General features: G+C 62.7%; 3 protein-coding genes across 3 annotated transcripts; 2 read left to right on the plus strand and 1 right to left on the minus strand.

Annotated features, from left to right (window-relative positions):
• Positions 1-2,298: 2,298 nt before the first annotated feature.
• On the minus strand, positions 2,299-5,215 carry COLE_03080 (uncharacterized protein; the record flags this gene model as incomplete). The annotated part of the gene is made up of 2 exons (XM_018425972.1): positions 2,299-4,731; positions 4,772-5,215. The coding sequence occupies 2 exons, from the start codon at positions 5,213-5,215 to the stop codon at positions 2,299-2,301; spliced, it is 2,877 nt and encodes a 958-aa protein (XP_018280155.1).
• A 2,945-nt stretch (positions 5,216-8,160) lies between these two features.
• Positions 8,161-9,321, plus strand: COLE_03081 (uncharacterized protein; the record flags this gene model as incomplete). The annotated part of the gene is made up of 1 exon (XM_018424956.2): positions 8,161-9,321. The coding sequence occupies one exon, from the start codon at positions 8,161-8,163 to the stop codon at positions 9,319-9,321; it is 1,161 nt and encodes a 386-aa protein (XP_018280154.2).
• Positions 9,322-11,063: 1,742 nt separating this feature from the next.
• COLE_03082 (uncharacterized protein) lies at positions 11,064-13,938 on the plus strand (the record flags this gene model as incomplete). Its single annotated transcript, XM_018425971.2, has 2 exons — positions 11,064-13,104; positions 13,142-13,938. 2 exons carry the CDS (start codon positions 11,064-11,066, stop codon positions 13,936-13,938), a joined length of 2,838 nt encoding a protein of 945 aa, XP_018280153.1.
• Between the last annotated feature and the right edge of the window lie 149 nt (positions 13,939-14,087).

Here is a 14,087-nt window from a genome sequence, read left to right on the forward strand (position 1 = left end):
GACGATGAAGGACAATGGAGGTGGGACTAGCGGGCCAGGCGAATCAAGTATGAGGCATTCCATGACGTTGCGCTCCCTTCTTAAAGAGCTCGCTCGCAAGTACGATCAATATGACGAGTTTGCACAGCAGGACGCGCATGAGCTGTTGCGACATCTGCTCGACTCGATGGAGATGGAGGAGAAGGACGTCATCAAGCTCATCAACAAGGAGCGTGCGACGGCTGGTGCGCCCCCTGCCGCTCCCGGTACATTGGCTGTGCTTCCAGCTTCGACAGGCGCGGGTGTACAAGCTGAGCTCGAGCTCATACCCTTTGTTGACGTCTTGTTCGGGGGGTTGTTGGCTTCCATTGTCGTTTGTGAAACGTGCAAGTCAGTCTCGCACACGTACGAGGGCTTCCTCGACCTGTCACTGAGCATGCGTGGTGACGACGACGCACCCGCCCGTCAGCGTAAACGTGACCGATTTCGAGGGCTTGCACACCGCCTTACGCCCAAGGGTAAACACCTCGACAATTCGCACGCGACCATGTCCGAGCCCGAAGGGAGTGACAGCGAGCACGGAAGGCATAGGCACTTGGGGCTTGGACACGGGCGTGCGCCACGTCAGCCATCTTCGGACGCGGATAGCACCCAAAGTACAACAGGACTCTACCGCTCCAGCAGCACCAAACGCGGCTCGAGAGTTCGCCCCTCCTTCTCGTTCCGGCGCAAGGACAAAGACAAGAAGGACAAGGACAAGGACAAGGACAAGGACAAGGCGGGCACGTCGCCGGACAAATCGCCTGGTGTCTCACCGCAGCTCGACTCGTCGGCACGTCTTGAGCCTGCGCCTCCCATCCCCGACGGCGGCCCGCCCACTCATCGAGCTGCCTCACCGGACCCCAATGGCTCCACCCCATCATTGCCCTCGTCCCACCATCATCATCATGCTGCCACGCCTACACCTGCGCAAACGGCGTATATTCAACGAATCCTGTATGGCCCACCTGGCCCGCCTGATGCGAACGATCCGCTTGCCAAGCTGCGCGCGGCACACGCCGGGGAAGCCGCTCCGCCAAAGGACTATGGGCTTGTAGAGAGCCTAAAGAGCTTCACGGCCGTCGAGGTGTTAGAGGGCGACAACGCGTTCGCGTGCCACAAGTGCTGGAAGATCAAAGTTGGGCGTTACTCGAACCGCACCAGCGAGGGACACACGCCGGCCAACGGCGAGGTGCCTTCTATTGCTGTCGAGGAGACTGACAACGCACGCTTGGGGCGCGACATCCCTCACAATTCCGGGATTATGCGTGCGCCCTCGCCCCTCCGCCAAGTCGTGCAGACGCCCGAACAGTTCTCGCCCGCACCGAGCGGCAGTACCTCACTCGCAGCTGTTAGCTCTGTTAGCTCCACCGGGGCAAGCAGTCTCACTTCACTTGCCAGCTCGACTACGGCGTATGCGACTGATACGTCCAGCGTCTCCGGTTCGACCGTCTTCCCTGCCCCGGGATCAGACTCGGACGGCCTCAGCGACTCCAGCAGCGACAGCGACGACGAACCGCCGCCCGACCTTCAGCGCCGCTCATTCCTCCGACCAGTACTCGATAGGCGACAGAGCCGTAACAAACACTTTGTTCTCCGCCGCGCCTTCAAGCGATACCTGATAGCCAAGGCGCCCGAAGTGCTAGTGTTCCACATCAAGCGGTTCAAGCAGACAACGAGCTCGGTGTACTCGACGTTCTCGAGCCTGAAGAAGTATGTCTCTCTACCGCACAGCGCTAACGACAGAATCGACGACTTTGTGTCGTTCCCTGAAACGCTCGACATCGCGCCGTTCATGGCACCGAATAGAAACGACTTTAAAGTCGTGCCAACGCCCCAGGGGCCTCGCGCACCATACCAAGACTGGCCGAGCCCCGAGCAGTGCCCCAACCGCACACCCATGCCGTACAGGTTGTACGCGGTGGTGGTGCACCTCGGCACCATGGTCGGCGGGCACTACATTGCGTATGTGCTCGTCGATCCCGAGCGGCTATTCATGCCTCCCGGTGAGAACCATGCCGAGCTCATGGAGCGCCTCACGCTGGACGAGGGGCCCAACAAACCCGATCGCCGGGTGTGGTGCTACGCGAGCGACACCGAGATTCGTCTCGCGAGCGTCCAGGAAGTTATGGCCGCGCGCGCATACCTGTGCTTCGTGAGTGCTGTCGCGACCAGGACTAACATCAGTACGAGAAAGCATTCTAAGTCACAACAACCTTGCATGCAGCATTTACCACAGCACAACAATCTTCTACAACTGGAAACTACAACTGACGGCCATTATACTGACACACCAGCGACCTCACGCATAAGCATGTCCATGAACGCCGGGTGGACGCCAACGACGACGATGCCCGTCTGCTCAAGCGCGGCCAGCACGGGCTCGTACTCTGCCTCCTGCTCGGCTTCACCCTCGGTTTCACGCTCCGGCACCGAGTCGGAGATGGTAGGCAACTCGGCCTGCGACCCCTGCTGGTGCGGCGGAAATCGCATGAGCGAGGGTTTGGGCTTTGGCGACGTCGCGGATTGGCGGAGGGCCCAGCGCAGCTCTTCCATCATGTTCTCCTGGCCGGGCGTCACCATGTGTGCGCTCTCTGGCGTGACGCACGGCGGCGCAAGCTGCGGGGGCGCGAGCGTGGTCGCGCTTGGTCTGCGCGTCGGCGGCGCAGTGGGGAGCTCGGTGGGCGCCGGGCTCTTCCAGAACCGTTTGAAGCTCGCGAATCTGTTTGGCGACGCTGCTGATCGTGACGACGTAGTCGAGCGCGACGACACCGGCGTGATGGGCAGCATATTCTTGAGCGGGTCGGCCGAGTTCGCGCGTTTCACCGGCGCCGCGACCTCGTCGGCCCGCGCCTTGCGCGCGCGTCTGTCGCGTCTCACAACACGCGCGATGGCGCGCACCTCGTCCGCGAGAGGGCCGCGGGGCGCGCCGACCGGCGACGTAGCGAGACATTCTGTGCGCGGCCGATCGCCGAGCGCGTAGATCCCCGCCACGAGCGCGTCGTACAAGCGTTGCAGGTTGAGCGAGTCAGGCTTGGTGCGGTCGGCGATGGCGCGCACGCACGGCATGTGCATGCACGGCGGCGGGACGAGGGGCGGCGGGGAGGGCCGGAGCGCAGGCGAGGGAGGGAGCGAGGGCGGGGCCGAGGGCGGGGGCCAGATAGGCAGCGAGCGCGGCGGGACCTGCCATGGAGCGCCGGGGGTTTCGTCAGCCGTATGCTGCATCTCGTGGGGTCCGTCTGCGTGTATCTCGGGCAGAGGAAGAGGCTTGACGGGGGGCACGGGCGGGGGCGCACCGAACACGGAGTGGGTAGGGGCCGGGAGGTATGGACTACCCGGCGTCGTCCGGCATTGGCGAGGCGTGTGGGACTCGGGGAAGGACGGCGCGCTTGGAGCATGAAATGAGGGAACTGCGGACGGTGAGTCTGGCGTCGGGAGGCCAGTCTCCGGCTTCACCAGCACGGCCTGGGGCGGTGGGGGCACGGAGAGGCTGAGCGTGCTGTTGGGATCCGGCGACGGGACAGGGAAGAACCCGAGGCCGCAAGTCGGTCCCTCGGCGTGCGTGCCGTGCTTATTCGCACGACATTCGGCGTGTCCAGGCCCGTCGAGCGGAGTGGGGGGCAGGCTTTCGGGCGAAGGGGGCGCTTGGGTGCGGGGCACCTGGGCCGGCTGGGCACGGGGGGCGCTCGCGCGCGTTTTGTACATCTCATTTATGCTGAGGCAGTCGTCAAGAAGCAGCGCGTCCTGCGCCTCTTCGTGCCCCGGCCCCGGGAGGACGGGGAAGGGCCAGCTTCGGAAGCTTACGAGGTCGTGGGGGACGCGCTCCCATACATCGCCCGCGAGGAGGGTGCGCAGGTCGATGTGGCTTGCAAAGTTTGGCGGGAAGTTGTGGATGCTGCGCGAGCTGCGTCTGCTCCGTGGCGACGGGCGTAGAGGAGGTTGATTACGTTGCTCCTCTTGATCTTGTTGTACTTGTCCATTATCGTCCCTCTTGTTCTCGCTGTCCTCACCCTCCTCTTCCTCCTCGACAAGCACCGAGTTGGTCAACGAGTCGCCCCATGGGTCTGAGTCCGACTTTGGTGTGAGCTCAAGCGCGATGACATTGACGTCGATCGCGACGCAGCGCGCCATCCGCGTGCCTGCGACGGCGACGGCAACACGGCCCTGCCCCGCCTCGGCAGTCGACGCGGCGAAGGCGACGCCGCGCACGAGCGCACGCGCAGCAGTAGCATTCTCCTCGAGCGCGAGGAGGTGGCGCGCAGCAGCGGTCATCTTGCCCTTGGCCGGGCCGAGGTCCGCCCACTGGAGCCGTGAGGGGCTCGGGGGCGGCGCGGGAAAATTCAGCGTCGCGTAATTGAAGCTCCATGCGCTGGACGTGCGCGAGTGCCCCTGGCCCGGATGCTCGCCGATGAAGAAACGGGGCGAGGCGTCGGCAGCGCGGACGGCGGCGACTTCGTCGAGCGTGAGTGCTGCGGTCGGGTCGGGGTCCTCGCGGGTGGCGGGTGGCGGGGGAAAGAGTCCGGCCGGCGGGCGCGCACAGCGAGGGATATCGATGCGGAAGGGCGCCGCGGCGAGAGCAGCCGCCCACTCGGCAGGAAGATGGGCGTACGCGCTATTACCTGCGGGCGTGTTTCCGTGCATGCTGCAAACGCCCAGCTCTGCCGCGTCGAGGGCGCCCCCGAGATCGGCCAGATCAGCGGGACATGTGCAGATCTGCGATATGAGTATCGGCGGCCAAACACGATGGACGCACCCTCTCGGTAATCTGTTGCCTCGTGAGGAGCACGGGCTCTTCGTGATCGACGCTCGCGCCGAGGAGGCGGGCGAGGGCGCGCCACCGCTCGTCCTCCTCCCACACCCGGAGGGAGGCGCGGGTGAGGCGTCGCGGTGCAAACCCCTCGACGACCAGTACGGCGAGCGCGGCTTCGTGCCGCCAACACGCGCAGCGGGCGGTGAGGACGCGCTCGGGCGCGTGGATGCCCCATCCGTCGGAGGCGCGGTTCGGAGAATAGGATGAGGTCAAGTCGTAACGCGCGTCAAAGGGGCGCCCATAGTCGGACGCGCTGTCGCGCGGGCTCTGGGCCAGTGATGCGGGATTGAGCGCGCACTGCGCGCGGAAGGCCGCCTGCACCCGCGTATCGGGGTAAGGGAGGCCGCCGACGCCGATGGAGAGGCTGCGCAGGTCGGCGGTGCGCATGGACAGGCGAGCGGCGGTGCACTCGCCCAGCTCATATTCTGCGTCGTTCCATTGGTTGAGGAGCGACGCGAGCCCGTCCGACAGGTGGAAGGACTGGGACTCGTGGAGGTAGCTCGAGGTGAGCTGGCGCTTATATGCGCGGGTGGGGGACTGAAAGGCGGCGGGACGGGCTGCCGCATGCGCCGCCCATGTCCCTTCCTCGGCGGGAGAATGGATGAGCGGGGATGGGAACATGGCCCGGCGCTCCGAGTGCGAGGAAATGGGTGTGGATGGTTCCAGGAGGGGGAGGGGGTGGTGGTGGTGGGGCCTAGAGTTTGAGCGGGGGTGGGGAGGCTTGTGGAGATGAAGCAAAGTGGATGAAGAGGAGTGTGGGAGAGAGTGAGAGAGTGAGAAAGGCGATGGAGATGGAGGATGGGAAGCACTAGCATTGTCTGTGGCGCTTCCTTGGCCTTGGGCACTGGGCACGGTCATTGGGATCGCTTTGGGAGCTGGGCACAGAGGGTGAGTGAGTGTCCCTCTCCTCATGTTTGGGGAGTGCACGGACAGGGCTTCTCACGAGTGAATGTCAGCGGCTGGATAGCTCCTGGCGGGCTGGTTGGCGGCGGCTGGCCACCGGCGGCAACGAGCGGGGCGATACCAATTGTTGCGGCTGCAGCATTGGTGATGCGCGCCTGATTTCGAACGGTGCCTTGGCTTCCATTCCCCAGGCAGGGAGGGGAGGGGCAGCAGGCCCGTGAGCCGCCGGCGATACCAAAGAATTCATTTGGGAGCCATTTGGTTTGGCGCCCGCCACGAGTGTCGCTCGCGCGAGACGCTATCGCCGACACTGACGACCTCGTCGACATTAAACGCACGGTTGCTGGGCGTCGGAAAGCCTCGCCCTATTGTTCTGAGACACACGCCAGTGTCGTCACCTGTCGATGCTTCTCGATTCTGCTCTTGGCACCTCGCGCCTCCCCTTGCATCCCCCCCTGCGACTGCCATGTAATACTAAGCTCTCGCACCTCTGTAGATCATGGAGGCTTTGCGCACGCGTGCAAGATTCGTACGAATCTGTTCTTTCGAAGGGCGGCTGACTGGAAACTTCCCCTTTCCACAGTTGTGAAGTGGGAGCTGAGGCTTTCGTCAACAGGCAGAGAGATTTCGCTTCGCTCGGCTAGAACAGTAGCACACGTCAGCGACAGGCTACCAGACTGCTGCCCATGTGTAATTGCATTGTTCTCATTCGGACGGATCATGAGCTGCTGGCTGCGGCAGAGCGGTCAGAAGCAATGAATGGGCCTGTTAACACGAACGGAGAGGAATGCAAGACGGTCTGGACCCTGAAAATCCCTTATCTCCAAATGCGGATTAGCTCATTTGAGCGAATATAGTGGAGCCCAGTGATTTCAATCGGGGGGATTGAGTGGAGACCCCGCTCACGTCGCCCATGCCGCTCATGCGTGCGCCACCCACACACATGCATCTGACGATACTCCATTTCCATTGTTTCTCCTTCATCTCATCCTCACGACATTACTAGTTCCTTGGTTTGAGCTGTCTAACATCGCCTCTTTCCCCGACTTGCTCCCCTCCCACACAACACAGCGGCGCGATGGACGACGCCAAGCCTCCCCTCGCGCTGAATGCGGAGCAGCCCGAGGCGGTGCGGAAAGCACATTCGCCCTCATCCCCGCCAACAATGCTGGCCGCGTACAGTACGCCGCTTTGTGAGCCTGCTAACGCAGTTTCCACGCCCACTCTCGTCCTCCTCTGGGCCGCGATACACGCCCTTGTGGTGCTAGAGTGCGTGCATTCACCCCTGTACCCGCATGTGCTCCTCGCCTTCCGCGCCTCGCCTCACCTCGCCTCGCCTCGTGCCGCGCTGATCGCAGCCCCGCTCCCGTGCACCCTTTCCTCCCCCGCTTCCTTTCCACCCGTCTATGGTTCGAACTTCAAGCTCGCCTGCGCCTGGCCCCGCCTGCCATCCCCATTGGCAGAACCCAGGACACGCTCCGCTGGGCAGCCGAGGGTCCTAGCAGATCCGCGACATGGGCATATGCCGAGATCTCGGGGCATCCACAACAGGCCGCGCTATATCTGCTCTGGATGGGAATTATGCGCGCATGGAATACGGTAGCGCACGTCCAGTGAGTCCTCTTTCAACCAGGAAAGGATCGGTGTGCATCAGGGCCGAGGGGCTGACATTAGGTCTCTGCCAGGAAGACACGGACAGCTCGCGCGTGCCCTCAGCGTTCCCCTCACCTCTGTCGCCGGATCACACCTCCACATCGGCGAGGTCAACGCCGCACTTCTCCTGCTCCTTCTTACTGAAGGAGCAACGCGAGCGGGAACTGTCGCAGCTGCGCGGGCAGATGTGGTGGGGCGCGCTCTGCGATTGCGAGATAAGCGTGTCGTCGGGCCTATTCGTGTTTTTTGAGGCGCATTACGACTGTATGCCATGTGTACAAGTATCAACCGACGTTGATCGTTGGAGCTCCTAAACTGTCGGCCTCTGCCAGGAGATCGGTGTCCTGACTCGGCCTACTGTGACGGCATGGCTAAGCGACCTTTCGACTCAAATCTCGGGCAAGCTCCGCGCGGAAAGCCCGCTGATTCAGCCGCTTGCCCGCATGGGTGGGAAGTGCTGATCATATCAGTCGACGAGAGACCCAAGGCTACCGACGTCTTCCACTCGGTTTTGCGACGCACCCAGTAACGCAACCATGTCACTGCAGAAACAGGCCGTTCTCGAACTCGACATCACCGAGGCACGCCCCACCGAGCGCGAGCTGGAGCAGGGCATCCAACTCTCACCGCTCCCCAATTCTCCCAAAAACGATGGCGCCTCCGTGCCCGAAACACCCACATCAACACTAGACGCGAGCGCGGAAGTCGCGCGCCTGCTCGCGGAAGATGCGCCCGATGGCGGGCGCCAGGCGTGGCTCATCGTTGCGTGCTGCACCATGCTCTGCTTCTGGTTTGTGGGCACGACGTACTCCTGGGGCGTGCTACAAGGCGCCCTTGTAGCTGAGCGCCTCGCGCCGGCGTCGACGCTCGCGTTTGTCGGCTCCATTGCCGTTTCGATGCTTTCTGCGCTCGCGATTCTCAACTCGCGGCTGTTTGGGCAACTAGGCGCGCGGCCAATGGCGCTCGTCGGCGTGTTTTTCATGGCCGCGTCGCAGCTCCTCGCTGGCTTCGCGACGCACAGCGTCGGCGGCCTCTTTGTCACCGCCGGCGTCATGATGGGCCTCGGAGTCAGCCTCTGCTTCATGGTCATCTCTATTACGCCCTCGCAGTACTTCACGCGGCGCAAGGGCACAGCGCTCGGCATCGTCTACTCTGGCGGCGGGTTCGGCGGGGCCATCATCTCGCTGGCGCTCGAAGCCGGCGTCCGCAACCTCGGCGTCGCGTGGACGTTCCGCCTCGTCGGCTTTCTCATGCTTGCGACATGCCTGCCCGCGGCATGGTTCATCAAGGAGCGCTTTGCGCCTAACCGCCGCGAGTTCGTCGACTGGTCCCTCTTCAAGAACCTCGACTTCGTCGCCCTCTTCATCACCGGCGTGCTCGGCACATTCCCGCTCTTTGTCCCTCCCTTTTTCCTGCCCCTGTACGCAACAAGCATGGGCCTGAGCACGACGACTGGCGCAGTCCTGGTGTGTATCTTCAACTTCTCCTCAGCGCTTGGCCGCCTAGCGACCGGCGTCCTCTCCGACCGCATCATGGGCCCTCTCAACACCCTCCTCCTCGTGCTCTCCATCACGGCCGTCTCGCTCCTCGTCCTCTGGCCCACCTCTCTTTCCCTCGCGCCCCTCATAATCTTCGTGCTCGTCAATGGCGCGGCATCAGGCGGATTCTTCGCCATCATGCCCACAGTCGTATCCACTATCATGGGACAGCAGCGCATGGCTGTCGCCTTTGGCATGATCGTGACGGGCTGGGGCGGCGGATACCTCATGGGCGCCCCGACGGCGGGATACCTCCTCGCGGCGTTCGGCGGCAGCACAGAAGGCATCAAAGCGTACCGCCCCGCCGTGTTCTGGGCGGGCGGCATGGCGCTCGCCGCTTCGGCGATCGTCGCGGCGCTGAGGTGGAGGAAGAGCCCTCACTGGCGGGTCAAGATGTGATGCGGCCACCAGGCCGAGCGGCCCCAGGCCCCAGTCACGCCCACAGGCTCACGAGATGACAGGCGAGGCCGGACCCGATGGAAGCGGCAGATCCCCGATGTGGCGGTGCCGTGCTTGCGCCTGCTTGCACTGCATGCCAGCCCGTGCGCCATCGCGCTCTCCCAGCTCTCCGGTACTGTTCCTTGATGCATGAGTTCTTTCGTCAGCCCGTGTCGTTGAGCTTTTGTGCTCTTATACCCTTGTACCCGTGCGGGCTCTCTTGTACCTGGAATAATGTATTGCCTGCGCCTCTCAGGTGTTCGGGTCCTCGCCGGCGCCACCAGAAGCATACGCCTGCCCGGAATGGAAGTTCCAGTGCCGTGCCGCAGTGGAATGTCGAGGGTGGGTTTGTCACGCGTTATCTCTGCAAGACACCCAGCTACCCAGCTCCCCGGCGTCATCACGCCTGGTCCGAGGACCGAGGGCCGAGGGCTAAACGCAACCTTGCCTTTCCCGGCGTCGGCATCGGCGCAACGAGGCCGTCACGCTGTATCACCAGTGCCTCCGAGATTACCGTGGAGCTCAAGTCACGCTGTCGTCCAGGTATAGCTTCGGGTCATCTGGTCTTTCTCTGGGCTCAAGGCCCCACAGTCCGGTTGCAGCATATGACAGGCGGATAACAGGATAGCAGGACAGGATAGCACGCCAACAGGCCTGCAGGCTTGTGCGCCGGCCGACAGCGTGCCCGACCAAGGCCAACCAACGCGCGCCGCCATACCACACCCTCAGACGCGAAACGCCTCGTGCAGCTCCCGACCCTGCGCTCTCCTACCTTCCCACTCTGGACTCTCGTACACTGCATACCGACTGCTTGGCTACATGCCTCTCTCCACTGCGACTGATTGCGCGTCACGCCGCACATACCCGCGCCAGCGGTGTGACGGTGTGACGGTCACAGCGGGGAACAAAGGAGTGCAGCGTGAGGGGATGGTGCATTTTTCGCTCTGTACTGGCAATGGTGGAGTGGTCATGAGCACTGAGAGGCATGGGAGGAGATATGACCGTGAGATGGGCTTTGGTCATTGCGATTCGAGGACGCGAGGATGAGAAGGAGGAGATGAATTGCCTCGGGGGTGGGGAACGAGCGCGTCGAGACAAAAGGCGAGACAATTGCACTGATGCTAGGGCGACTAACCGCGCCATCACCCAGTGGCTATGCATTAGACAGTCAAAGTAATAAAGATCAAGTGTGAATAGAATGCGTTGTAATGAACCCTTAATCGCCCCCCCCCCCCCCCCCTCACATGAGTCAACCCTGTGGCCCAACACCAAAGTAAAGCAAAGCGCGAGAGAACAACCCACCTAACACGCATCCATCCTCCCTTCTCATCATCATCCATCGCCCCCTCTCCATCACCCACACCGTCGCTCTCTTCACTCTTCAATCACGCCTTACCCCCCCATATCCTCCCCTACTCCCTTCCTATCCACTTCGCGACGAACCCCCGACTTGGCCACCTGCCGCTCCACTCCCATCCAAACCACTTCGTGTCGCTCACGGACACCCGCGTATCATTTCTTATCAACCGCGCCTTCCTCCATCCCATCTGGCGCCCATCACCCCCTCCCATCTACCTCTCCCACACCCCACCCGTCCCGCTCTCGCCTGGTCGCGACGAGCACCCCTATTGCTCCGCGCTGGCCGCGGATCCCCCCATCTTGACCTACTCCCTCACGCACACCCCCATCCCATTCCCGCGGCCATGCCAATCCCTCCTCCAGGAGGATGGGTCGCGCCCGCAGACGACTGGTCTGATGATCCATCCTTTGACTTTGGCGAGGGTGGGATGCTGTCCACATCGAGCCCAGCTTCGAGCAGCAGCCGTTCTTCGCGTCCCGCACGCGAACGGAGGCTAAGTGGCTCGCCCTTGCGTCAAATGCACCTGAAGGACATAGTTGAGGATGACTTTGTGATCGACGACGACGCGTTCGACGACGCACCACCCCCTACCCTCAAGAGCCGCATTCCTCTTCCCATCCAGTCTACACCACCTTCGACATCTACACTTCTTCGCAAGAGCAGTTCACCCTCATCGACATTGCGTGCTCGCAAGGACTCTTCATCACCTCGCTCAAACATGAAGACCCTCACGCTTAACGCCACTGTGATGGGCTCCGGCCCAAAGGGTGTCGGTACCATCACTCGCTTGGGCTCGAACGGCAAAGCAGTGGCGGGCGGCAACGTAAAGGCCAAGGCCCGTGCAATTGAGAAGGCCTGGGAGGGCGACCTTGATTTTGACTCGTCCTTCGATAGTTTCACTAGCAGTACTGGCTCAGGAGGAGGAGGAGGAGGAGGAGGAGGAGGTCTTCAGCTCAAGCTCAAGCCAAAGAGCTTGTCCGCGCAGCTGGCGGACATGAATGCACTCGACGACCTGCCCGACCTCGACGACGGCGATCAGGACACATTGAAGGCGAGCGCAACACTCAAGGCAAAGCTGCCACCTCCACGAAGGAAAGACGATAATGCCACGATCAAACTCTACGCAAAGCCGCCACAGGTCAAAGCGCCTAAACAAGAGGACGATGAGTTCTTGGAGGATGACCTCGTTCTCCCACTCAATCTCACGAACCTCACGCTCGCAACACAGAGTCAACCGGTGCGCAAGTTGCGCCCACGCACGTCGATGGCATCGACGGCCACCACCGCGACTGACTGGGACGCACCGACCACCCCATCCACAACCGGGCGCAAGAGCATCGCAGGTGCCTTCTCCTGGGGCGACGAGAGCCCCAACCGGGGCCGCCACTCTGAAACCTCTGCTACAAGTGTGTCCGACGACCCCGAGCGCGACTTCTCCGGAGACAAAGACAACATGGACGAGGAAGACTACGAGGATGGAATCGTGCTTCCTGACCCCTCCTTCTTCACATCTCGTAACGCCAACACTCTCAATCAGATCCTGGACCGCAAGCGCAAGCAGCAGTATGCTCCCCCGCCACCACCACCTCTTCCCCAACGGGGCGATGACTCGTTCGAGGATGGGATCGTGTTCGATAATCCGCGAGCAGAACTCACACACCGCCGGCTCGAGAAAAACCGGCGCAACCGCACAATACCCACGCCATTCCTCCTCGGCGCCGAGCGTAAGAAGGCCGAGACGTCCAAGCTCGGGTACCCCTTCCCCTTCCCCCCACCCCCCACGCCGCCCAGTGCGCCCCCACCGCAACGGGCACGGAGCCCTGGAGGTAGTCTGCGCTCAAACTCGGGCAAGACGCGCCCGGAGAGCCCCTTCTTCCGGTCGGGAACACGCTCTCGCCGGACGTCGGAGAACTCGATGCAGCCACCACCTGTGCCCGCATTGCCATCACGGCCGACAGCGTCTAACCCTGTCGCGCCTAGCACTTCGCACCGCCTGCGATCTCAGAAGAGCCATCACAACCTGGCGCCTTCACCCTCGCCGACGCTCGCGCGCAAGCAGTCGCTCGCCAGTATGCAGGACGCGATGGCCAGTGGGCACAGGCCATCGGACCTTCCGCCGCCGCTCCCAATTATGCCTGGCGAGAAGCCTGGCAGCAGACTCACTATGCCGACGTCGAGCAGCCTCGCCAAGATGCGCCCGCCCGTCAACTCGACTTTCAACCGTAGCAAAACCCGGACAATGGAGATGCCCCGGCGTACCAAGCAGTGGGGTGACGGTACCGAGCTGGATGGCCTCGAGGACCTGCGTGTTGATGACGACCCAGCAAAGTCGCCGCGTAGCACCGGGTCCAAGTCGCCATACTCCACCCTGCGGGGTCGTAAATGTGAGTGCCATCGCTGAGGCAGTCAAGCTGACGACAGCTTTCGATCGTGCCATGGCCAAACAGCCGCCAACGCCTACAACGGCGACATTCAAGGCCGACGATAAGGAGAAGGACAAGAAGAAGCGGCGTCAGCGCAAGCCCGCGCTCAACCTCATCCGCAATCTTGGCGCGACGGATAAGCCCAAGACTGTCGGCGAGATGACTTGGAACCCCCGCACAAGCCGATGGGAAGGCAACGAGGGCGTTCTCCGCGACTTTGACGCCGTGGCATCCAGCGCGCGACCCGCCCTCATCTCGCACTTCACTGGCAGCTCGGTCGCGTCGTCGCCGCATACGAGTGCACCGCAGGCGCGCATCTTCGGTGACATGAAGTTCGATCCGGAGCGCATGTGCTGGGTGTCGCTTCTGCCACCGGACGAGGTCGAGCCTGACCCGTTCGCGGACATGGCCGACGACGAGGAGAGCGTTTCGAGCGCAGGCGGCGGCAGCGGGGGCGGCACGATCCGGCAGCTCCCACACAAGCTCGTCAGCATAGGCTTCAACTCGCGCTTCGTCAGCGACACGAGTATTGGGACAGGCCTGACAGCGTCGACCGCGGCCACGGGCCACACGGGTATGAGCACGCTCACGAGTGCGAGCTGGGAAGAGCGTGCGCCGATGCGGACCGAGATGCCTGAACTGTGGGCCGAGTGCCGCGAGGCCGAGGAACGACACCGCCGCGAGATGCGCGGCTGGGTTCTGCGACCTGTGCAGAGCCAGAGTGACATGCGCGACAGAGAGCGCCGCGAGGAGAAGCGGTTGTGGGAGGTACGAAACCTCGCACTCCGTAGCTAGGTGCTCCGCTATAGAACGAGACACCTTGACGATTCATGACATCAGCCCTTGTACATCTAGTGACGACTTATGACAATGCATGTACTACAAGAGAGAGATGTTTGGGCAAGATGATGAATGTTGTGCTGGCTATCGCAGGCCAGGGTGTC

The sequence above is a fragment of the Cutaneotrichosporon oleaginosum genome (genome assembly GCF_008065305.1).
Source record: "Cutaneotrichosporon oleaginosum strain ATCC 20508 chromosome Unknown ATCC20508_contig02, whole genome shotgun sequence".
NCBI classification, from domain to species: domain Eukaryota; kingdom Fungi; phylum Basidiomycota; class Tremellomycetes; order Trichosporonales; family Trichosporonaceae; genus Cutaneotrichosporon; species Cutaneotrichosporon oleaginosum.